At 42.7% G+C, this 25,481-nt stretch overlaps 2 protein-coding genes across 3 annotated transcripts in view; one reads left to right on the top strand and one right to left on the bottom strand.

Moving 5' to 3' along the window:
* wdr25 (WD repeat domain 25) overlaps positions 1–25,441 on the bottom strand; it is a 44,195-nt gene extending 18,754 nt beyond the window's left edge. Inside the window, exons 1-10 of one of the 2 annotated variants that reach the window (XR_009718386.1) lie at positions 24,981–25,441; positions 24,276–24,899; positions 21,606–21,753; positions 18,480–18,610; positions 18,117–18,287; positions 17,892–18,032; positions 17,069–17,322; positions 10,820–11,035; positions 10,591–10,716; positions 3,519–3,608 (exon numbers count right to left, since the gene is read on the bottom strand). Coding sequence is in view for 1 of the 2 variants with exons in the window: in XM_061301302.1 (XP_061157286.1) it covers positions 17,101–17,322; positions 17,892–18,032; positions 18,117–18,287; positions 18,480–18,610; positions 21,606–21,753; positions 24,276–24,857 (1,395 nt within the window). In the remaining variant the exon portion in view is untranslated. Of the gene's footprint in view, positions 1–3,518; positions 3,609–10,590; positions 10,717–10,819; positions 11,036–16,607; positions 17,323–17,891; positions 18,033–18,116; positions 18,288–18,479; positions 18,611–21,605; positions 21,754–24,275; positions 24,900–24,980 lie in introns of those variants that run through there. The other variant, XM_061301302.1, reaches the window with a different exon arrangement.
* Positions 1,906–15,166, top strand: LOC133169259 (brain-enriched guanylate kinase-associated protein). Its single transcript, XM_061301300.1, has 6 exons — positions 1,906–2,086; positions 2,694–2,855; positions 4,319–4,385; positions 10,168–10,275; positions 12,344–12,427; positions 13,460–15,166. The coding sequence occupies exons 1-6, from the start codon at positions 2,016–2,018 to the stop codon at positions 14,966–14,968; spliced, it is 2,001 nt and encodes a 666-aa protein (XP_061157284.1). The 5' UTR covers positions 1,906–2,015; the 3' UTR covers positions 14,969–15,166.
* Positions 25,442–25,481: the final 40 nt, after the last annotated feature.

Below are 25,481 nucleotides of genomic sequence, written 5' to 3'. Positions count from 1 at the left end.
TAGTCAACGCTCATTTGCATATAATTCACAGGAAATACATTTTTTTTCTTTACTCTTGAGTACAGTCGTGTGTTGTCTTGTCACCTCTGGTGGCAGGTTCTCAATTACTGTTTACTCGTCGCGGAAGTTACGACAAGCTCAGAAGCAGATTACACAAGTACAGCGCACAAGAAAAACAAGCAGCCATGTGCCGATTGTCGCGCTTGGAAGTGTTTGCATGCATACTTGCCGTCTTAATGCGCTCAATAATTGAGGACAGAAGCGCGAGACTGATTTACATACTGCGCCGAAGCATCCTATCAGAACTTTGGAGAGGATTTAAGACTTGTTTCTCGGCGTGTTTACCTCGCCGAACTGCACCTGAGGTAGCAAGCTGTCGTTTATCCCCCTGGGAGATGATACGCACCGCGGGGAGTTGTGTGCGCGCGTGTGTTTAGTGTGCGCGAGCATGCCTCTTGTGCAATTCAGCAACTTTATGTGTCGTGGTGCCGCCGCTGCCTCAAAGATAAGAAAAACCATATAGCGAGCGGCGCTAGCAGCGCTTCCAGAAACAGTCATTGTTTCCCCAGCCGGTGTCGGAGGAAGATTAAAAGTAATAATTCACCGAGCCATTGAGGAAAAGCGACAGGCCGGAAAAATGTGCAACTTTGGTTTGGCGTCGAAGCCCAACGCTGACACTCTGCGGGAGGAGATAAAAGTAGTGCCGCAGGCTGACGCCGGTTTGCATTTATGCTTTTATGCTTACTTTGCGGCTCGAGAGACGATGTTGGAGACTCGCTGAAATGTCCAGCGGACCGTTTTTATTGGGAAGTTTTGGGAAAGCAGATAATTTTACACCGCATATAATTTGGGATTACCACACCAACGATTATTTAAAAAATTGCATCAAATGAATGAACCTGACTTTACTGAGTCCTTCCGCCATGTTGACCCATGTTAAAAGGGATGGCAAACAAGTGAGGTGTGGTCTCTCCCACAACGGCGCCAACGGCCCTTTCTACTTGCGCCCATCTAAAAATGTTTTGGGGAATTTTTTTTTAAAATATATTTTTGGATGAAAAAAATCTAAAAATATCAATCTATCTTTACTTTAGTCACTTGAGTCCCTTGGCCAACAATATTTCACAGTGACAGTTTAGCTGAGGTATTTGGAACTGATTTCTCGGCTATGATCTATATGTCACACTCGGAACAGAATGGACCATATCCAATCACATAGCTCATAATTCGCAGCGGTGTAGAGCGACACGTACAACGGCAAAGGTTTACCTGAAGGCCATTTCCTTTTTTTTTTTTTTAGATTGGGTGATCTGGCTTGCACAAGGCAGGATAACAAATGCACGCACACGCATTCATCATCGCACTGATGTATTGAGGAATGACCTCTGCGCTCAGCTAGTCGATAGCTCAATATGTCTGCAGGCTGCGTGCCTCTTTACATGAAACTGTAACTTGAAGAAAAGGGGAAAAAAATGTCTTTTCTCTCTTGTAATTCATTTGCGGCGGTTAGCTTAGGTCAGCTTCAGTTCAACATCTTGTCAACAAGTTTTGACATATAATGGATGGAATATGAGTCAAGCATCAACTGAAAAGTATTTGGCGCTATTCAAATTCTACAGTATACAGTGGAGATATTTTTTATGAGGTGTTTGAATGTTTTGTCTTATAGCATGAATATTATCCATGAAGTATTAAACTTCCCGCCGCCGTGCTCAGTTGTAAGATTGCGGCTTTTTCCGAATGCACTCAAACCCTTTGCTCAACAAAACAAAATGTTCCGTCAAGTGTGCGTCGCCTCAAAAGCTGTTTTTGTTTGTTCCCCCCCCCCCCCCCCTCTGCTCTCTCGCCAGGGTCTACCGCGGATAGCCAACTCCAGTCTGTTTCCCCGGGCAAAACTTAAAGAGATTTGCTTTATGGTTAGAGTTCAATCTCGGCAGCAGCTTCAGCAACAACAGCAACAGAGGCGGAGGCGGCAACTTATGTCACGCACGTGAGCCGAGGCAGACTCAAAAGCTATGAAAAAGATATACATTGGCAAAACAGCCCTCAAAAGCCAGAGAAATGGTTGCAAACATCAAAAGAGAAGGTAAGGCGAGTCAAGCATGTTCCTCATTAAAGCGAAGGAGGATCCATTTCATTCACTGGGACTGATGGGAATGAATTCATCGTGATTCGCCGCCATTAAAAAGCCATTTAAAGCTAACGTGGCATCTTTTCATAGCCCTTTGCCAGCCTCGCCTCCCGTCGTGGATCAGCCGCCAAAGCGCGGAAACGTCAACGGCCGCTCCTGCTGACTTAATTAAAGCAAATTAACAGACGCCACTCGCAGTGCTTTACGGTACTGCACTACGTGTCACGACCCGTGCGGAATTTTGGGGCAAATATTGGGCCAGCCATTAATTACTAGGAGATTGCATCAAGAAGAGAAAGCCCGATTCCAGAAGAAATTCAACAGGAGAGTTGTTGCACAGGAAATCGGCATTGCACCTCTGGGAGCTTGTTTCTCAGCACTGCTCGCTTCCTGTGAATGCCTCCCGATTAGTATTCCTCATCCATCCATCTCCTGCATGCTACCTCTCTCGCTGCTCTCGCCTCCAGACTGAATTACAGTGCCTCCGCAAGCAAACACACATGCTGACTCCACCGCCTCTTCTCAATGAACAACTACCCGACTAACGCTTTGGCCCCCTCAGCTCTTTCCACGACCACAAAGAGGACCTCCGAAAGCGCCTGTCATACACCACGCACAAGCTAGAGATGGTGGAAAGCGAGTTCGACTCCACCCGTCAGTACCTGGAGACGGAACTGCGGCGGGCCCAGGAGGAGCTGGAGAAGTTTACAGAGAAGCTACGCAGGTGCGTGCAAGGCCTACTGTAGTTTGCGTTTTTTCTAGAAAGCTTAGGTCTTGGCTTTAGTTTTGGGCTAAACTGGCCTTGATTTAATAATCGACACAAATAATGAACAACTATGCAAAGTATTGGAGAAAAGAGTCCAAAGCAAATATAAGAGCAATAAAAATGTTTGGTTTTTAAAATGATGATGCCTTGAGAACAGGCTACTAGCTAAATGCTAATGGGAAAATGTCATTCACATTCTAATATTTTCTTTTCTACATTTCCCTGTCCCCTATAAAGAACATTTAATGGATGTTTATCAGCATTCTTTCAAGATATTCTTGTGCATTAAGGTGCTTCATTTGAGAGGACTTGGTACATTTCATTTAATTGAAGTCTTAAGTAGAGGAAGTCAAGATAAGAGCTCCCCCCTCGGCTGTATGTTAAATTTAGCTACTTAGATGGTATCATCGGGGGAGTTGGAAATAATATTATACGATTTAATCTTCCGGCAACAAGGAGCACTAAGAGCCTAACAGTCGCAAGCCTCTTCATACTCGCCGCAAATGAGAACACAGTGTGGTAATGGCCACTCTCGCCGCACTTGTTTGATCTCCATCAATTCAACCGTGACACCTCGTCCCCGCCTGCTCGCCCACCGCTACTTTGTGTTCATTTACTCACCTCTTTTACTCTCTCAAAGCTCTCTCTGGTCGTTATTCCATCATCTTTGTCTACGGCTGATTCATGGATTCATAAACAACATCATGCTACCTAAAGAGAGAAAAAAATAAAAATAAGGTCAAGATCACAAGGACAAAGTGGGGCCTTCTTCTTCTATTAAGACTGTGCTTACTAGAGATTAAGCATCGGGTAAATAATCAGCACATAATACTAATTGGCTGATTTCTGCCCTTGTTTCACATATTAAAGCATTAAAATATAAAAAAGATAATGACATTCAAACATTCGCTTCCCCCCCCCCCCCCCAAAAAAATGAGCAAAAAAATGGGCTGTTTCAGCCTCTGTGGTAAAATTAAATGTGACAGCAAACCACAAGTTATTTCAGTCATTATAGATTTGAATTAATATCAGAATGGCCCCAGAAAAATCCGTAGCGGCCGTGCAATGGAGCAGAGACATAAAAAGAGTCAAACGTTGGCCCATTTTTTTTAAGAGAATAATAAAAGAAAACAGAGCTCTGCACAATCTTACTGATGTGTGATCATTAAATATTTACACATATTCCTCCTCGGTTCGTACTCGAGCAAACCATCAATTCACTTTTTACATCTCAATACGAGTCAATAATGCAACGTATGCCACAAATCTCCTCCATGCAAGAGCCGCAATTGAAGTTCTGCCTTTGTAAAATCAAACGTAGGCGCAGATGGTTGAGTCGTGTACAGCAACTGTTAGCATCGCGTCATATGTTGTGCGTTGCATTCATAGACGGTGCAATTGTTTTGTTTTGTTTGTTTTAGAATCCAGAGCAGCTATGCGGCTCTGCAGAGGATCAATCAGGATTTGGAGGACAAGATGCACAGGACGGTAAGACACTGACGTTGTTTATACTCGGATTCTTGAAGTCTTTTCTCATACATACATACATACATACCACGTCTCATAAATCTGTTTGAAAACTATTACGGCTAACTGCTGCTACGCTCAGTCAGCCAATCACATTAGGAGGAGAGAAGCGTAAGAAGCTATCAGTGAAAATAATGAGACAGGGCCCCGACAAGCTAGAGTATCTCGATTCAAGTGGATCGGAATCTCATCATGAGTTTGATCCATGGGGGTCCCGCCACACACAGCGTAATGGAAAAAGTGACTGTGGGAAATGATTAGCCGGTCGCAGGTACTATATTGACCCCTGACAAGCTAAGCGGGCTAACGGGGGTCATTGGATTTGTCCTCACTTTCATGTCTGAAAGTCCATCGTGTTAAAGGCTCGTTTGTTCAAAGAAGCAACATGGATCAAATGGATTTTCCAGGTTGTCGGAGCAACACATCTTTGAAGAGTACTTCATTTGAGTCAGAAAAATGTGTTGGAGGGCAAAACATGAAATTATGTATTTCTGCCAATCTGAAAAATGTTGTAATCGATGATGCACGTTGGGTTATTTTTTATATATATTTTTTTCAGCCTGGGTTATTACTGGAAGTTAGGAGAGTTCCACAGCTTTGGCCCCATCTTGTGGTATCTTACAGTATTACATAAAAATCAGCAAAAACATGACTAGTAAATTTGTGAATGAATCAAACCACAAATGCGTGGGCGATTTCTTTACGACCAAGGCAGCAATATTAATTCCAAAATCAGAAGAGCATTGCAAATAGAACGTGTGCAGACTCCATGACGGCATGAGCTATTCTCAAGCAATCCTTCTTGTCGAGGCAAGAATAATAACCTGCTCCCATCAGGGCCTATTCATCTACTCCGTTGCACACACACACACATGATTACATTCCAGTCAGGTGAATACTGTCATCTTTTCACAGCACCTGTCTGAAACAGCATTCATTCTCCGTCCCCCCCCACCCCCTTGGATGCGGGCTTTGCGGCATCACCATTTGGTTTGATGTCACGCCACGCAAAACATCACGAGAGGCGGGGTGTGTTTCTTTGCAAAAAATGTCCTCCACAAAAGGCAAGATGAAATCGGAGGTACAATTAAGAGAGGCGCGAGAGAGCGGACAAGGTCGACCGAGAAGTCCTCACGGCGCTTGAGATAACACTGCAAGGATTCAGATTGAGATGAAGATGAATTATGAGAGTAAATTACCCGGAAAATGTTTGCTCGGCTGAAATATAATAGAAACAATGCAGAGCCCGGACTTCCAGCTCAACATGTACATTAAGAGACTCTATGAATCGATGAATGCGCCAGCGACTGACATTTTAGGTGTTGAATTTTTAATAACATACAGTAAAAGTATTTAAACACATAAAATATATCAAATATGTGAGCGACTGGGTGTGAGCTGTGGCCAACAGCAGTTCCCATGAGAGAGTTTTCATTGTGTTTTCAGTTGTATCTAAAGTTGAGTGCGATGACAAATGATCACGCCTAAATTAAACAACGCCAACGTTATGGTTGAGAAGTAACCATTGCATTATTTAAAAGCCTTTCTTCCAGCACAAGAATGTGAATTATGTATATAAAGCAATTATAAAACTGGACCGCCAATTTAGGCCACCCCCCCTCTCCTCAAAAAAGCACAGCACCACATGGGTTGTGAAAAGGAGCTGTCCATGGTGCTGCGAATAATTGTTTTCTCCCTGTAATCCTCCTAAGAGTCTTTGGCAGGGTCGTCTAACTAACAGGCGCTCACTCGGCCACTGGCAGGAAATCAAAGTCTCCCTCTTCCTAATAAGATTATTGTTCACCTCATTGGGGAGTCGCCCCAACATTGTCCCGCAATGGAGCGTATTCAAATAACGTGCAGCCGCTGCAAAACGCAACACACAATCTGGCATGGAGATGCCAAAAAAACAAAATGGAGGGGGGGGGGGGGGTTGATTTGTTGCGCACGTTCCGTGCTGAAGACAAATGGAAACCTTTAGCTGTTGCCATGCACTTTATCATTGCGGAGTAGTGAAAGACTATTTTTAACCAAGTGAAAGCGAGCCGACGTTAATATTCGATGGATATTTTGGCGCCGGCTGGCTGTGCAATTGGTTCAGTGGGGATTTTTAATCCAAATGGTTTTAGACAGGATTTGAATTCATTTGAATAGCATTTAGAGGGTACACACAGTTCAGGTAACTTTGGGATTTAAGGTATTACAAACTGCGCAAAATGAGCAGAACAGGGCGATTCTTTTTGGTTTTTCATTTTTGAATGATAGTCAGGTTTCCTCATAGGAAATAATGGAAATTATTCTTGCGTCAGCCCTCCACCACAATAAAATTTTTATTCACTGCGGAAGCTAATTTTCTTTTTCAACTAACTTTTTAATTGCTGAACAGGTGGCTTAACCACTGTACATATCTTTTTTTATTAAAAAAGGAGAAGAGTGGGTGGAGAGCTTGTTTGTTACTTTTCTCATTTTATAATTTGAGGCCAAAGGAAGTGGCTGAAGTAAATTGCTTGTGCCTGGCTGAGAGGTCGATTTATTTTTGGAAACACAATGAGCCACGAGGAAGGCTCGGGGCTTAAAAGTGAGAGACCTTGGCAGGAGCTGACATGGGCATTTTTTTTTCTTTTCTCAAGATCTTCATCAGCTTTATGGACAGCTGCTTGGCACACTAGCTTGATGCAGTTAATCCATCACCTTTAGCATGTCTTTCACAAAACTGTGCTGCACTTTCTCGGGCAATCGCGTCACCCGATGTAAAGCGCCGAGACGCATTTCTTAATCAACGACATGAAAGCTTCCAAAGCGGAACGCTCGGAGATCGACAAACACAGTTCGCAGCGGGGTTTGTTTAAATGAAGCTTACATCTGCATTTATATTATCAAGAATCCTGGAAGCCATGAATGCTCAAAACACAAACAGTGAGAATCAGAAGTAAATAATGTAGAAAAATCGTTTCATGAATTACAACAGTGCGATGCTGCCGCTTTCCCTGCGTAATTAGGAGTCGGAGAAAATGCCCACTGTTTGATGGCAATGACGGCAGATGTACAGACAACAGGCCTCGACACTGTTGCGCAACACGAGAAACACGATGTCAATACCACTTTAAGAGAATTACATGTGTATTGACATAAACACATAGCGTTGTCTTGGTTAGCTTAATGCTAACACAAGATGCGAATCTCTCTCTACTCAAATTAAGTCCTGGTTCTCATTCCCAATTAGTGGTTCTCAAACATTCAATACAAAGTACCCAAAAAAAAATTCCACCCAGTACCACAAAGAAATGCAGTAAATTATATTTTTTAGACCACTTAAAAAAAAATTCCCCACAGCACAGTGGTTGAGAATCTCTGAATTCTAAAGACCGCAATACAAAAGTAAACTTTTTGTTTCCCAAGCTCACAATATGCACAGAGAGGTGGTATTTGATCTGAAAATCCTTTTTAATGAGGAAAAGTACATCACGGCGTTTTTTCTTTTTTGTGTGTATTTTGCACTCCTCCGTGAAGGCTCCGACAATTGCATCTCATGAGATTTGGACTTCATTTGTGGTCCGGTGAAAAGCCGGAATCTAAGGTGGAAGAAGTGAAAGCACTGGAGGTGACAGACTTTTTAAATCCACTTCACTTTTGAACACTTCTTCCACAAGGCCAAAACAAGCTGCGTGTTGTGTTTTGTTTGTGTGCGTGTGTGTGTGTGCGCAAGAGGCTTGTGGCGATGTGCGCTGGCAGGTTGGGTAGTTATCTTTGTGCCGAGAGGACATTTGCATATTTGGGCTGTCAGCAGTGAGTCTCTGAAGCCCCCGTGTGTTTGGGAAACAAAGCACCCCCCAGGCCAATCTCCCTCAAATATGAATAAAGTATTTGCATATCAAGTTTTTTTAAGGAGGGGGGGGGGATTTAGCTCCCGAAAGATTGGTGACAATGTGATGCTGTGACAGGAGGCAAGCAGCTGTGACTCTTCTGCGGGCTTTGTGACAACTAATTAATACAAATACACATCTTTTCGACAAAGTGCAATAGGGGATGGTGCTGATTATTATTATTAATATTTTTTTTTAAGTATGTTGCTCTTGTAGAGTGTATGCAGTATCTTTGAATGAATTACTGCGACAAGGCCAATATTCAGTACTGTATTATATTGTAAAAATAAAATATTCATTATAAAAACCACATTTTGCCACCATCCTGTGGCATCTAGAGGCAATTAAAAACATTTTTAGTAGGCATCCCTTTTGCTATTTTCTGCTGAAAATGACCCAATCTCACTTAATTGGTGAGAAAGTTATTAATTATTACTACAAATAATGTACCGTATCTTCATTGATCTATGATAGACAGAAAGATTTAAATACTCTTCCACTGGAGTTTTATATTGAACTAAACAAATGTGAGCAAATTGAGAAGAGAACATCATTATATTAGGAAATTTACTTTCTGAGATTTCTCGAGGGTAAACTATCTCAACTAAGAGGGACACTATATATGAAATATTATAACAGCAAATGGGAAATACTGATTAGTGATTTGTATCGTATAATTGCCAATTCAAAGTTTTTGCTCAACTAAAACGCATTATTACACACCAGCCATTCTGCCATCATCACACTGTTGTACATAATGAGCTAAGGCACGACACGCGTCTCCATTCGGGAGGACACATGGCGACTGCAATAATACTCCATCAAATGAGAAGGCGGCACAACATTTGAGCTGAAACATGGTCAACCAACACAAGTGAATTCTCCCGTAATGAGCTCGGGAGAGTGTCTGCTTGTTTGGAGCTGATGAACGACACGGTGACGGGATTGCTTTTGAATATCAATTGCTTCAACTGACATTAATTGCCACGAATTAGATTGACTGCAGTCCTGTACGTGTGAGAGAGAGAGAGAGACAGAGACAAACGAGTAGTTGGGGGTAATCTCACTTGTTAATATTCCATTCAGTGGTTGCTGGTTTCCATCCTTTCAAATTTTTTGGTCTTTTCTTTTCAAATACGTATTTATTTATTTCTTTATTATTATTATTATTTTTTTTTTTTTTGATTAATCTATGTGAACCAAAGATTTTATGACTTTTTTTTTTAAACAACTCATTTAGTGGCAACCCTTCAAGTCTTCGGCAGTGAAGGGGTTATCAATTATAATATAGATAATAATTCTAACGCATTGATTATTATATCGCAGATTTTAAAATGTATTTTTTGATTTTCATATAAATGTTCTCTATTTGGTATGCTTATTGGGCGAAAGAACCTGTCTCATTTAAATTTAAAAAAATCCATTGGGATTTCAAACCAAGGCCTTCCTAAACAAAAGTTGGAAATTTAATCGATAGAAAACTTTGGAGTCTACGAGGACCATGCGGTGAATATGAATAAGCGCCGCAACAAAAAACGCTCGGCTACTCGGAACAAGCAAACAGCATCATTAGGCTCCTCTGTCTTCATTCCATCAGGACAAAAATGGAAGCGTCTCATTTGTATCCTTTTCCGTCCTCTTTCTGCATCAGTGTAATAGATACATGAGTGTAATCTTCTTTTAATTAAGACCTGCTGCTGGCAGATGCTTCACATAGGACGCTCATAGGATGTCCTCATTTCTCTTCTGGGCCTTCTCTCCTCTTGCATCTTCAATGCAAAGACATCCTGCTTTGTCTTAATCATAATACTCCTTTTTAACACGTTATCTATTTATTTATAAAACATTTTCCCTAACACTGTGACATTTTCTTTCCTCAGTCTCAGCACCACGAAGAGGAGAAGAGAGCCCTCAGCCGTGAGATTATCGTCCTCAACAACCATCTCATGGAGGCCAAACTCACTATCAATAAACTCAAGGAGGACAACGTGAGTATCCCCGCCTGCATTTCATGTAACAATAAGTGCCTTGTCTGCGTACAAATGTATTCCCAAAAGAGAATATTTTAAAACTGGCTTGGAGAGTAGATTACAATAAACGCACATTTCTGGACTAGCTGACTCAGGTAAAGTTTAGATAATGGATATTGGAGAAAACTTGGCCAAAAAAAAATTATAATAATTATAAGGGATACACTGAATATGTAAAAATCTGTCATTTTTCCAAAACAAAGCTTTTAATTTAGCTTGAAGTTTATATTTGACTTAAGACACATAAATGAAACAATAACTTGGGATACTCACACAAGTGCTTTAACTTCCATTCCTGGTCCACAATCCAGCCTTGTTAGTGGACGTTGGCTCGAAGCGGCGACTCATCATAAAAGTCAAGTCTCATATTTTCACAAGATCTTGGAGATTTCTAAGAAGCTACAGCAGATGGAGGAATTGTTTTAGGGTGAATATTCTCTTAGCAATGGGCATCCTGGAGATGAACTCCAGGGGGACGCACGTGGCAATGTGCCTGACTTACTTTTGAAATGAAGATCTCTGCGAGGACTGGAGGCCAGGTTAGATATTCTCTTTTTGCTCTCTGGCAGTCGTGAGGCCTTTTGAGTGGCAGAAGAGGATTTGGACAATCCTTCTCCATTTCCTGCAGGGCTGATTGGAGTCAAGGTTCATTTTTTCTGAACCCTCGGCGTTTGGTGTGAGACAGCCGTCGCTGCTAATGAGCTGGTCTTGCTGCTATCTGCTGTCACATTACACCCAAAGGGGGAAAACAGGATAGTACAATCAATCATCTTATTTTTTTTAAGGCCATCTTTAATAATATAACATGGAATGGTGTGGTTTTTTTTTTTCTTGATAATAAAAGATAAAATCTAATCATTTAATTGTCAAATGTGACCGTATTGTACCGAGCAGCTACGAAAGATTCTGGCATCAGGAATTTGTCGCTATGCAACGGCAATGTTGCATTTCCATCGCATCCATTTGTGGTTTTTCTAGCCGTCAGTACATTACTGCTGGCAAAACGCACAACAACAAATCTATGCTTACTTGTCTCATGAGATATTCCAAAGGCTTGTGGTGCCATTATGGATAACGGTGGCTCAAGATGGATTTTTTTTTTTCCCTTTCGAGAAAATTGCACAGCCCTCGGGGATATTCAATAGTGTTAGCTAGCTATGAAGCGACTGAAACTAAGACACCGCCAACAAACTATTTGAAACGTCTCCACAATCCACAGGGGCGGCTTGACGTTCCCCCGGCAATAGCAAAAGATGGAATACTAAAATGATTGGAATGAAAGTCGCAGCAAACTAGCGGGGGAGTCAAAAGCTGTCAAAGCGAACGCTTTGATCCCCTTGGCAGAATAAATAAATTAAAAATCTCAGCGCTGCGACACGCTCGAGATACAGTATGGAGTGGCAAGACCGTGACCTTTTCGAAGTGAACTGATTTTACCGTTTTACAGAAAATACTAACCACCCACACAAACAAAACCCGACCGCTACATGGTGTACCAAACTTCAGTCAGCAGGGAGAAGCTCCAGCTCACCCTCATAAAGCCGAACGAAGACGGATGGACGGCCATTCCGTTCAGTTACCGTAATTTTCGGACTATAAGTTGCATCGGAGTATAAGTCGCCCCCCCACCCAAACTATGAAAAAAAACGTGACTTAAAGTTTGAAAATTACGGTATATTATGTACTAAACAACAACAGCTGTCCAATTTATGGCTGGAGAACAGAAATATGATTAAGATGCTCTCCAGTCAGTTCCAATGTTCTGCTATAAAATATGTATGTACAAATTCTATTACATTGCCCAGGAAGCCCTTTGTGAGGTCTACTACTTACTATCACACCGCATCACTGCACCTATAATTAGCCCTTCTTCCCACCCAGGTCTCCCTTAATTAGAAAATAATTAAATGGCGATTAGAAAGCGGTAATTTAAAGTGTTGGAGGTTTGAACCTGTGGCAATATGAACTCAAAATCCCGCTGTGTCTGGTAGCGCATGAATGATGGAGCTTTGGGTCTGATTTTCAGGACCTGTACAGGAAAGACTGCAACCTGGCGGCCCAGCTGCTGCAGTGCTCGAAATCTCATTACAGAGCTCACAAGATGTCTGAGGTGAGCTCTTGGACTCCATTTAATCGTTGTGTTGGAACCACCAAACGTCGCAACGAACGTCAATTTAATGACACAATCGTTTTACAGGTGTTTGTGAGCCATTATCTATCCATCCATTTTCTATATCCAGATGAAGAAGATATGTAAATGATTTCACACCATCAAAGGTGGAGTTACGGCTATGAAATCCAAACAGAGTGGCTTAATTAAGATTTGAGTCAGATAACGACTAACGCTGAGCTAGCTCTCTCCAAGTGTCCACACCTACTTTTCATCTGTATTCCCCCTGGAAACTGGCAGTAGCTAAAAATAGGCCACACTTATAAGATGCAGGTTATTTCATGCCGAGGCGAGCTTCTATTTCCAAACAAAGAATCTATCTTTTTCTTTCTCTCTCTCTGTCTATTTCCATCTAAAGGCTCAGAGCGCTGGTTTAATCTGAATCTAAGATGTTCCCTGAGGAACTGATATGTGTTTGATGGCAGAGTGAGGGAAAAGGGACACTGAATAAAAGTGGAAAAGAGGGCGCTTTTTTTTCTTGAGAAGCCGCTAGAAGATGAAAGAATAAGAAGATGAGTTGGTATGACTGGAACATCTAACTGGCTAAATTTAATAGCCACACAGGTAATTGACAGTGAGACATAGCAAGACAGAGAAAAAGAAAAAAATATATCTGCAATTATTAATGGGAATCTGGAGCCTTGTTTGAAAGAAGGAGGTAGAATTGTGTTGGGAAACAGTGGAACAAATAAATAAATGGATGTTGTGTTCAGCAGTTTCCTGACAAGTTCATTTGGGAGAGGGCAAAACAGCGAGAGTCCCCCGAGAAGGCCTGGACTGTGCGAGAATGAATTACTTTCTGAAACAGAAGAAGAAAATGAAACTCCTAAAGGCTGACGCAATAGACATATCCTTAAGAGAACCATTTACGCTCACCTCTACAAATAATGACAAAATATTTCACTTTGTATTCTCCAAAGAGTGTTAGAATCATCTGCTTCAATCTTGTTTTTTTGTCTCTCCGTGTTTCAGCTGCCACTGGACTTCCAGGAACGCGTTAGTTCTCACATAAAGAAACATAATCAGGGTAGCGAAGCCACCATGACAGTGTGTCACTCCAACTACTCTGACGCTGTGCCCACAACCATCATAGCCAAGTTACTGGAAAAACCAGAACCGGGAAACAGTTGCCCCGTCACTCGCTCCCCGAGTCCACACCCGCAGGATGGAGACTCCCTGGCGGAACCGGGGTGTAACGATCACTTCAACCGCCGAGTTGCGTACAAGTCCTCCGACCTGTACTGCAGCGATACGGCCCTGTATTGTCCCGAACGTTGGCAGGAAACGGATCGCCGGCAGAGCATCGACCTCCATGGGACCACTATGCTCCAGCTCCATGCCCAAAACTCCACAGACAGCAACCCCGATGAGGAAGCCTACCACTCCGGTGGCTTCGCCCATCATGAGCCGCCGTTGTCCTTTCACCGCCATGAGGATTTCAGCGCCGGAAGCCTCCCTGCCTCCAGTTCCTACTCGAGTTTCAGCCTCGCCTCAGATGACAAAGGTGGCTTAGCGGGTGGGGGTGTACGCACTGGTAGTAGCACTTTATCCACTTCCCACCAAGGTCTGTACATGGACTGGCGGGATGGCGGTAGCGGGGAGTACGAACGCAAAGGCATGTCTTCCTACGATAAAGACGGCTCAGATTTCCCCAAGTCCAACAGTATCCAGCACATTGCGACTTCGAGAAGTCCGCAGAAGGGCACCTCGCCGGCATACACGAGGACCGGCTCTTGCTTCAGCGAACCGTACCATTCCAGCACCCCTCGCCTGGCCTCGTCTCACAGTATGGGATCTACAACCGGGTTGGGTCAGGTACAAGGTACCACCCTGGAAAGCAAGGCCGATATCCACGTCCAAGAAGACGAGCTAAGCGGCCGCTGGAAGCAGTTGAGTGTGGAAGATATCAACACGTTCTCGTCTTCCTATCGGAACGTCACAGGACGTAGCTCGCCGTACAGTTTCTCAGAGTGCCACTACGCCATGGGCCCGTCGAGCAAGGCCAAGGGATCTCACTACAGCAGCTTCCAAGAGGGAGATGACGTCTTCCACAGCCACATGCTGGATCAGTGTTTCGCCTTGGGTTCCCCTTCCCCCAGTCGCAGCCCCAAACATCCACCGGCGGAGTTTCGTAAACAGAAAAAGAACTCCACCACGTATAGGGCCAAGGACGGCAATCCAGAAAGCTCGTTGCTCTCAGGAAGTTCAAAGGAGCGTGTCAAGAAGGACTTTGTCAATCTGAGTGCGGCAAGCTCGGCCGAGTCCTTACACCAAAGTCCCTTGGAAGCCTCAAGTCTTCAGCATTACCCGAGCCCCAGGCCGAGTATTCGGCAACGCCCGAGCTCCAGCTCCGCACTGAGCGCTGTCGGCCCGGCGCTCCCTAAGAAAACCTCTTCGAGATACCAAAAATTTGGCAGCACTGGGCTGACGAGGAAGGACAGTCTGACCAAGGCTCAGCTCTACGGCACGCTGCTCAACTGAAGCACCGAGGAAGGAGCTTGTTTTATGCATGACGATGATGATTACTAGCCTTCTGTACTGTACCGTCTCAAAAGTTCTCCGCAGCATACTTGGTGTGACGAGGGTGTTCAGTGTTTCATGTATCCTAGCCAAGGCATGTTTCATTGAGTCTGCGACACCTTTTCTATCGTATGTCATATTAAAGTGTAGCTTCTAGCTAGCGACAAATTGTGTAGCAATTCAGTGACGATTCATTTTGTTGATTTTTGGAGTCACTGGAATGAAACCATTTTCAGCAAGACAGACCATGGACGTACTGTGCTTTGTGCTAAAACTTTGATACTGAATACTGTTAGGAAAACCAGCAAGAAACTTAACTCTTCTTCGAAAAAAGTATAAATAGTAAGTAAATGTAAAGCATGTGTAATGGGATACTATTATTCATAACTATTTTCCAATTTTATTGTATCAACAACAGTGAGCTTGTATAGCAAACCACAGAAAGTTACTCAAATGGATTAGAAGTGACTGGACTCAAATCAAAACAATGGTTCCGATGCAAGCTGCAAGAGTTTAAAAAAAAAACTCAGCTGGATTTTGTACTATTATTTTTTTTTAATTATAAAAGTGATGTTGTATTGCACAATCATTATCCACGTAGCAGGACACTGGCTAAGTTGCCTTAATTCCGTTTAGTGGGGCACAACTTTGCAGAATCTAACGAGTGTACATACTGTATATGGGACAAATAAAGGAATGTCTTATCTTGTAAAAAAGGCGGTGTCTTGGGAAAGGGAGTGAGCCTCTTGTATGAATAGGAACAAGATTGGAATATCTTCCACATCACTTTTGGTTTGTTTTATATCATTTGGGAGTTTTGGGGGAAGAATTCAATGGATTCACATTCAAGTGGATTTACTGATGACATGTGAAACAAGCGGAATTGTATAAAATAAGAAAAATAGGACTCAAGCATTGATGCGACCGAGTGTGCCAATTAAGACTCCCAATTAAGCATTATACGTTTTGGCATTTGCTTAATAATGAGATGACAAGACATTATTTTAATACGGTTTCTTCTTAGGTTGAGTTTGGAAGTCATTATTTTCATTTGAGTGAATTCCATCAAAATGACAGAGGATCATCACAGACACGGAAATGTGCTGCCACTATTTATTTAGACTGCTCTTCATATTCTTTTTTTTTTTTCCCTTTTGCAAGCTACTAAAGCAAAATTGGAGAAGGAATGATTTTAGTGAAATCGAGGAGATCATCAAAAAGAACTGAATTTTTAATACGTTTCTACCTCTTATTTTTTTTGCAAACATTGGCTTCAACTGTTGTCAACAGAAATGGCACTTATTCACTATATTTTTGCCAAAATTTCCAATCTTTATTTCGATGTGTATTGTAACTGAATTTTGGAAAATGAATATAACCACTGTACAAATTAGATTATGTTATTTTTGTTGAGGTGATGTACAGAAAGAGACTGAGGGAAACTGCATCTTTACACAACAATACAACTATTTTCTATTCAGTGGTTATGATATTTATGGAATGTGTTGATCGGCCCAAGCAAGAAATTCAAGTGGGTCTGTGCAGTCCTACCTCCTTAATGGTCCCGCTAAAAACAGAATGTGAACATGTCTGTCTGATGCATGATTATCTATTTTTGTTGTATTTATTTAATAAAGATGAGTGTTGGGAATCCAGTTGCTTTATTCATTTTATACGAACAAATCATGTATATGCAGTGGGACCAAAAGTCAAATAGCTAATTACCAACAATGTCGATTAATAATGCGATTCCATAATGTCAGGCGGGCCTATTGTGTATTTTAAGGACGCTTCGATTCAAAAATAAGGATCACAAGCTTTTGCACGTCATTGAGCTTTTGTTGACGGGTGAGATTTTCGGACAAAGCGCTGACAGATGTGAGCGATTCATTTTACTTTGGTCTCGCTCCGCTTGAGACGTTGAGGGAAATGTCACATCAGAGTTGCCGAGAACAAAGACGCATCAAGAGACCAAGAGAATTTTGCTTTTCAAGATAATGACTTGCCCACGTCGTGTTTGTGTGCCCCAGAAATCCAGTTTGGCTTATTGTCTTCACCTACCTAACATTAAAGTTCCATTTTTGACTTCATCCTCAGTGCCAGACCTTGATCTCGCCGGCCCAGTCGCAAGTGGCGGCGGTGGCTGGCAGGACGGGATGTTGGCACACGCACAGGCACGGCTGGCTGTGCGCTCGCAGGGAGCGAAGCGGCCGAGCGTTGTGAAAGTCGTAGAAGTGGGCTGAGCCGGTGGAGCTGCCGGACGCTAGAATTGTTCCGTCCTGAGAAAATTCACACTGCACCGCATATCCCTCGACCTGAGAGAGGCAAGACATACGTTATATTTCCTCAATTTTCTTCCGTGTTGCGATGCATTTTATAATAGACATTGAACACTATTGTCTAGTGAGATTACATTGGAATTTAAATGCTGTGACATGCGAGTCCAACAACCATCCTCCACTTACCGTAAAAGTATGATCATGTTGCAATAATAACTTTAGCTTAATTGCAACAGTCTCTTGAATGATAAACTACGGGGGGGGGAGGGAAAAAACAATCCAAATTAAAAGACACCATTATCATGCTGAGATCTCATCATCTTATCTAATGTATCCCCTGGTGCGATACAATTAAAATGTGTAATGTAAGAGAGTAATGTAATGCATTGCTTTGCATGTGAGGTCATCCATCATCCACGACTAATACGCATGTAGAAATATCAAATAGCACTTATTGTGCTAGTGTTGGAAAGCAAAGCACTATAGGTAGATTTTATTTTAATTTAATTGCACGTCTGCACATCCAACAACATGACTTTCTTTCACTATTGATCTGAGCGAACGCCCCTGCTAATCCTTCCCTGAAGGCCAGTGTCATTCCTGACCTTGTGTCCTTCGTAACGACGCCTCTTGTTCATCCTATAGGGCCGCTGGGAGGAGAACAAAGCCATGTAGTCGCCGTTAGTCTGGGCTACAAAGGAATCCTCCTGTGGATGAAGAGCCAGGCTGGGGCACGTGTAGCGCTCCTAGACACCAGTAGGAAATCTAATTAATCCAGCGGAACCCCAATTTTACGCATCAACAGCGGGCGTGGGGTTTTCTGCACTTACATGATAGATCTGGTTGGAGATCTTAGCGGTAGTGTGGAAGTCCCAAGCGATCAAGGTGCGGTCTGCCGAGTCTCTGCTGACGCAATCGGAGCTTGTGATGACATCCTGGCCGCCTCTCAGGAAGAGAATGGCCAAGGTCTGCTGGATTGCTGCTTTGTATACTTTAACCACCTGGAGGGGAATAAAAAAAACGATGATTTGCGATGTTTTATTTGACTTCACTTGAATACAATGTAACACTTCCTTATTTATGTGTGAGACTGCACAGAACGTGTTCAGAGCCTGACTGGCTTTGATTTGAGAAGGTCAAAGCACAGCAGGTGAAGATGATGGATGTGCAGAAAGGAGGTTAATATGTTTGACCTTGCTGCAGCGAGCGTCCCAGGCGTTGACCGTTGAACTGTAACCTCCGCACAGGAATACCTCGGAGTTGGCGGGATGCGGAAGCACACACATCACCTTGAACTGATTATCCGCTTTGATGATGCGCTGGCCTGCTCACAAAAGAAACAGAAGCGGGGGAGAAGACGGAACAAGATCAATGCGGTTTGACTTTAATAATATATCTTCACGTCTCTGATCAGCAGGGGGTTGTCTTGAATTATGCAGGAGGTAGTCAAACTCGATGATTATTAGTATGTCAGATGGAAACTAAATAGGCTTCAAAAGCACTTTCAAGCCATTCAGAACTCACAAAATTTGAGGAACGGAAAAAGAAAAAAAAGATTCACCCGATATTTCTCTTAAACGACATGACTTCAAAAGCATTCAAAATGACAAAAATGTCAAATGTGTTCAAAGGGGAAGTCAAGTCAAATTCTAACTTCAATATCGAAATGAATAGATCAAATGGCATCCCCAAAAACAGAACCAATACAGCAGAGGGGCTTAGACATAATTACAGAGTGGGCGCGATTAATATTTTGTGCTTGTGCCAGGCACCCAAATCCAAATTATGTTAAAGGCAGTCCACGTCAGGCCTCAACAGCGCCTCATTAAATTCAAACAAGACAGAAGCACACAGCCTCCGACGGTGAGCCCCTAACAAAGCAAAACTCAAGTCATTACACGCGTATTCTGGAATATTCCTATCGAGCCTTCACAGAAGCGTGACGCAGTTAATAAACTAACGGCGAGGACGGTCGGTTCATTCTTAACGGTGGACTGACGCTGCCAAATTCGATTGCGTCCATCCACTTTTTTCACAGGCGAATTTGACTCGCTCCCATCTTAATTGGTTTGGCCGCATCTTGCGGATGGAGATTTAAAAACCCGTATTTTGCTCATCAACAGCCTGGTCATACTGAAGAGTGACATGTTATGTCATATTTTAATTAAGAAAAGATCTCAAAAGAGAGCATAGGGGACGACATATTGGGAGCGATGGATTGGGATGGGAAGGCTATTGGGCTTCATTAATCAAACGCTGGGGTGTCACGACGCAGGTTTGACACATTACTGGGTTTTAAACGAGGCAACAAACACGACAACCGTGGTGTCATTACATTTTAAAAGACTCATTTGTATCCTTTCCCATTTTCTGTCTTTCCACCTGCAAATATCCCCATTGGGTGTTTTGACCTCAATCAAAAAAGCGTATTTCTCGGTCTTCGCCAAAGCAGCTGGATATTGCCGAGCGCGGCGGGGTGCAACAGCTTATTCATTTCTTCACATTGTATCTTTAAAGCAGGTAACTATTGTAAAAAAACGCTGCATGCAAAGTCGGTCAACATTCACAGATGCTTTGCTGGTGGCATTTGGAGTAAATCCATCGCCATGTGCTGCTGCTCAATGGATTGTCCCTCGTTATGTAGCACTCAAGGCTATGCTCATCCAGCCAGAGCAAATGTTGGCAGATGAGAAATAAATCACCTGCTATGAATGAGAGCAAGTGGATGATATTTGGAGACTTGGAAGTCGTGACGCTACCTTGATAACTTAGATCAACCAATAAATTGAAAAAAAGAAAAAAAAAAAACAGCCTGCATGCAACTGAATTATGCTTTACTGATTAACATTTTTTGACATCGGTACAGATTTGTTGATTGCGGAATTATTCCAACGAATTAGCGCTTTCGAGCGCCTTTAGGTACAGTAGGAGAAAATGAATCAAGCCGGCAGCATGGAGTTCAAAAGACTGATTTAGACCACGCTACAAAGCAACTGGGGGAGGGTTGGCACATTTGCCTCCGTCAATCTCTGCCAAGGAGCATGTCCAAGGTTCAGCTCAACAGCTGCCCTTTTCACCCTAATGGCCTGCAGAAGAAACTCATTTCTTAGACCCTTTCTCAATCAAGGCGTTTTCCCATTTCTTTTTCTTGGGAGCATTAGGGCTCCTAAGCGGTCTTCCCTCCCTGCATTTCCTGTCAAGTGCTTCTGTGAAAGCTTGCCTACTCCCAACGGGAGGGGTGGAAATTCTGCAAATGAAATTGGACATAGGATGGTTGAGGAAAATGTGCTTCTTCAAAAACGCCAGTCACAAGGGGTGGGGGTTCACACATCATGGGGTTGGGGGGAATGACTGAAATCTCACCAGTTACTGAAAAACAAGCACAGACTTCACAGAAAGTCGGATTGAACAGAGACCCTCGTCATTAAATGTATAAAATTCAGCTACTGTATGCATACGTGGTAGGAGATGTATTATTTTTAATGATGCTAACTTAATAAAAAAGCCGTATTTTGTGTAGTATAAATGTGGGTTCTTTTTTTTTTTTTTTATGAATAGCGGGCCAATTACGTGTGCGGCTAGGGCCGCTGCGGCAGTCGGATTAGCGATAGCGTTAGAAAGAGTCGAAGCCTGGGTTTTAGCCACCACATCCAATTACACCGCAATTGTGCAGAAACAAGACTGGAATCCCCGAAGTCCCTTACTGATATGCGGCGAAATTGAATTGGCTTCATTTAGCGCGAGCGGCTACCGTTTCAAACAAATAAAACCCTCGGCTGCCATAAAAGTGTTTTAATTTTTAAAGTGTGTGAAAATGAACAGAATATCAAATGAAATGATTACTCGGTGCATGGACGGACGGGATGGACAAAACCGAGAGGAGTCGCTCGCTCTAAATAAACATTTGTTTGTTGACGGCTGTGGCCCGCGAGGCACGGTAAGGTCATGGCGGTTACTCCAGCCGTGATGTATCAATTATTGATTCCTTTCCTGGAGCTGCCTGTGTGCTTAATGTGCAGGCCAAGCTATTATCCTACGGCCTTATTGGCGGTATTGACAGACACACTGAGAGGGGAAGGACAAACGGAAGCACGTCATCGTGGCAAAGTTTTGACGCCGGCGAGGCGAACAACGAGGGGTGACGTCTGGACCATTCTTACTTACAGTAGAGCCTCCTGTGTTAGAAGAGGGTTAGCAAACCAAAATATTGATCTCTCGTAAATGTCACCATGAAAATGCATTTGTACAATCATACACGGTGACGACACATATTTGACGGGGGTGAACCAAGCGTCAAGTTTGCGTGCTGTGCTGCTCACCCGTCTCCACGTCGGTAACCGCAGCGGAGTTGTCAAAGGAGCCGGTGAGGAGCTGGCGGCCGCAGGGACTCCAGTGTGCGTCCCGCACGGCTCCTGAGTGGCAGGTGTAAACCTTCAGGCATCGTCCGCTCTCGACCCCGTCCCACACCTGAAAGGCATCATAAAAAAGTGGGCTACATATCAGAAAAACAACAGTAACTCGGATGCATGCACTAAAGCGGTGGTTCTTAGTGGAGATATGAATATTAAAAAAATATTCAATGTCAACCTTCTTATGGGTTGACAAAAACGGACTCAGTTTTATCCCAGATTCTTTTTTCTTTCTTATAGTTTCTTCTGCTTCCTAACTGGCGTGAAATGTGAAAGCAGACTGCAGATAAAGTAAGGAGGGCAAAAAAAAAAAGGTCCCAAAAGGAGACAGTGATGTATGACACAAGTGCTGATCTCTTGTGTTTCTTAATTGCGGCGGCGTGCTCGCGCTGAGGTTCTAACTCTTTGGCAAAAGGAGCCGCGTCGATAGTGTGCCAAGCGTGTCATCAGCTGCTTATTGGAGCTGATTTTCAGTCTGGCGGGCCACAGCTCAGCCTGACATCAAAAGTGGGTGGTCTTGTCAGGTGCCCGCTCAAATGAGGTAAGACTTAGCGATGGGAGAATTTTCTTTTCGGCTTTGCGAGTCACTTGAGGCATGTCTCTGTGTTTCATTATTAAACGTGCTCTTCAGACAGCATTAGAAAGACAGCCGACTGTAGCGCTGTGGGAGACTGAAGGGAAAGGGATGCAGGTACTCAGTGGAGTTTTCCAGGGATGGCTTAGAAAGATAAGTTACAGCATGCAACTGTTAGAAATATCAAGAAATTGCCCCGTGCACGATCCACAAGCCTTGATCGTATTATCTTTGGATTTTATCGGGGACTCCACCAAAGAAGAGTAACCTTGACGTCAAAAAAGGAATACAAATGAAAATGGAACAGTTGTACTACGCACAAATTTGATGACATTAAAATGTTATTTGAAACGTTTTTGTTTTTTTCACAACAACCTATTATTTATGGAAGAAGGGCTTGTGTTCCAACTCAAAAGTTCAACTGCACCGCATGATGTTGGGGCTTGAGGGAACACTGCCATCTCAAGGCTGCTGTATCAACTCTACACAGCACCAGAAAGCATAAAATTACAATATTAAGAAGTGACCATGTTCTACAACCATTACCCACCATGAATAAAACACAAAATAATGAACCAATTAAAGCCTAACAATAATCGCACAAAGTGTGAGACCTGAAAATTGGTCATTTGCTTTTTCTACATCCCGACTCGTACAGCGAATACTTCAGAATGACACATTGGCTAATCTGCTTTCTAAATGGCTCGGGGTAATTAAAAAATGAATTACCATTTCTGTTAGCTACATAAAACTTCTTGCCTTACGTCTGTCGTAGCCATGGTGACCGTGACTAATTGCATATGGTCTGGGCACTACTGCTAAAGAAAGACAAGCTGCTGAGGACTTCACAGACTTAGAATAGAGAAGAACAAATGGAGCCCACTCATTAACGCCAGACTTATAATTATGACAATAGCTGCTGGTCACAGCAAATGAGGAAATGTAATTGCTAATTCCTACCTGCCACTACAAGGCTTAATTGGCCTCACTGTCAGTTGATTGTAGTTTTTATTGCGGAAAGTTAACTGCACTTGCTAAATGCACATCCAGATGCTCTAAATAACACATTATAAATAACCACATTGATTCTACGACACCAGGGCAATAGGATCAGTCGCGGATGGACATTGCCCCCTGGTGGCTGGGTGGAGTATAGAGTGGGTTTCCACCAAAAAAAAAAAGATTGCCTTCACGTTTACAACCCTACCTTTAAATTAATTTATTTAATAATATGGGAAGAACGTGAGAAGGGAAATCATTCTATTGGCGTCCATGAGATGCCTGGTTAAGTACCCTTAGACTGAGACGCAATCTGACCTGCATACAAAACAGAAAGTCAGCCAAGATTAGCAATGGGGAAGATGCTTCCATGCTGCCGCTGGACTCATTTTAATATGCAAAAGGTCTGCTGCATATTTTAGCCAAAGAGCTATTGTTAAGCTCTCTTGAGAATTGACGATGGGGGTGCAAATGCAATGCTTTCGGACTTGACCTTTCCAGCTCCTTTTTCCGGAAAAGAAAAGAAAGAAGTGGAATGTGAGGTCGGAATTTGAAATATAGGAAGTCCCGTGGGTGTTGACATACATTGGGCTGACAGTGACCGATGTAATTCTACAGAAAGTGGTGTGTGCTGTGTTTCTATATCAAGAGGGCAATTGTGAGATTAATGAGATTACTGTTGTTCAAGGTCCACTTCCAAATTATTTCAAACAAACAAGCAGTAAATTAATTTATGTATCATAATAATAATTATTTTTGTTTGTTTTGGTTTTATGGGTTAGTCAGCTTAAAATAGTTGAATTTCTGCATTCAGAAATAAACATACCAGTTTGTTCTTGAGAGGTTTTTACCCCACTTTAATTTCTACTTGCTCTAACTCAAGTAATTAATTGAAGGACTAGTTTACGTTCACTAGAGTCATATTATTCTGAAATAAAAGTACTTGAGTACATTACTTGCAACTCTATTATTGCCAGTATACATCTAAATGTATTGTCTTACTGTACCTTAAAGGTCTTGTCCATGGAGGCTGACAGCAGTAGATGACTTCTCTGAGGAACTGGACACCATTGCACCGTGTTGACCACACCCTGGTGGGCTTGAAGGCTTAGCAGAAGCTTCTTGGGTATCCCAGCAGCAGGAGCAGGAGCAGGAGCAGGTGTGTGAGCAAGATGCAGCATAACTTTCTGAGACACCGCTGAGAGAATTTGGACATCTTTGCTGTGAACTCCCCCTTTTGGGTTTTCCTCTTCGTTTGCGGAAGACGGGACAAGTCTTTGCCTCTTGGGAATATAGGGTCGGACACCAGGCGGGACAGTCCAAGGTCTTTTGGTTTTATCAGGAACACTTGGTGGGATGTATGGAAGTCGAGTGGCGTTGTGCTGAAGAGCAACAGGTGAACTAAAAGAACAGCTCTGCTTTTGTGAAGAATGGTCATTCTGGTGGCATTCCAACCGTGTGCTGTCAGAGTTCAACTTCAACGCTGATGAAGGACAGTCTTTCACTTTTTGTCTTGGTCCAGCTCTTTCTTTCTGGTCTAGAACTTCATCCTCAGACTCAGAATCCTCATATGCCACTAATGTGGTCATCTTAACACTACTGTCGGTTCAACAACGTTCCAAGAGCGACATCTACTGGATGACAACACACACAAGATGAATTATAAACAATAATACAGTTCCCCAAAATATATTAGTAAAGGGGTGTCTTACCTTTGTAATGAAAAAAATAAAATAAATAAGGCTCACCAATGTCCTAATATCCAGAAGCTTCGAGAAACGTATTAGGACAAACTACACGGCTAGCTAGCCAAAGCTACGTACCGTCGTAACGTCGACGTCGCAAATTCGTTTGCAGTCATGCCGCGGTGCAGTTACTTACACAATATATTAAAACATTAAATTATTTAAACGTGTTCTAACCTCCTCCAAACATTAACACGTACGTGTAGTGTTTAAAATCGCCGTTTTCAATATATTTTTGGAAGTATCATTTGACTGTTTCCGCCGACAACTATGTACTTTTATTTTCTTAAAAGGACAATTTCCGGTTAAGGGGTCCTACTGTCTAAACATGTCCCCGTTATTACCACAACCACAATAAATGTTAGGTTTATGCTGGACATAAAATCAGATCTAAAACACTGTCCATGTTTTGTTATTAATGGTAAAAGAAATAGGTCTTCCAAAAAAAACAATAAGCTCGTGAGTTTA

This window comes from Syngnathus typhle, linkage group LG16, assembly GCF_033458585.1.
Source record: "Syngnathus typhle isolate RoL2023-S1 ecotype Sweden linkage group LG16, RoL_Styp_1.0, whole genome shotgun sequence".
Taxonomy (NCBI): Eukaryota; Metazoa; Chordata; class Actinopteri; order Syngnathiformes; family Syngnathidae; genus Syngnathus; species Syngnathus typhle.
This window is presented reverse-complemented; position numbering and strand designations above follow the sequence as displayed.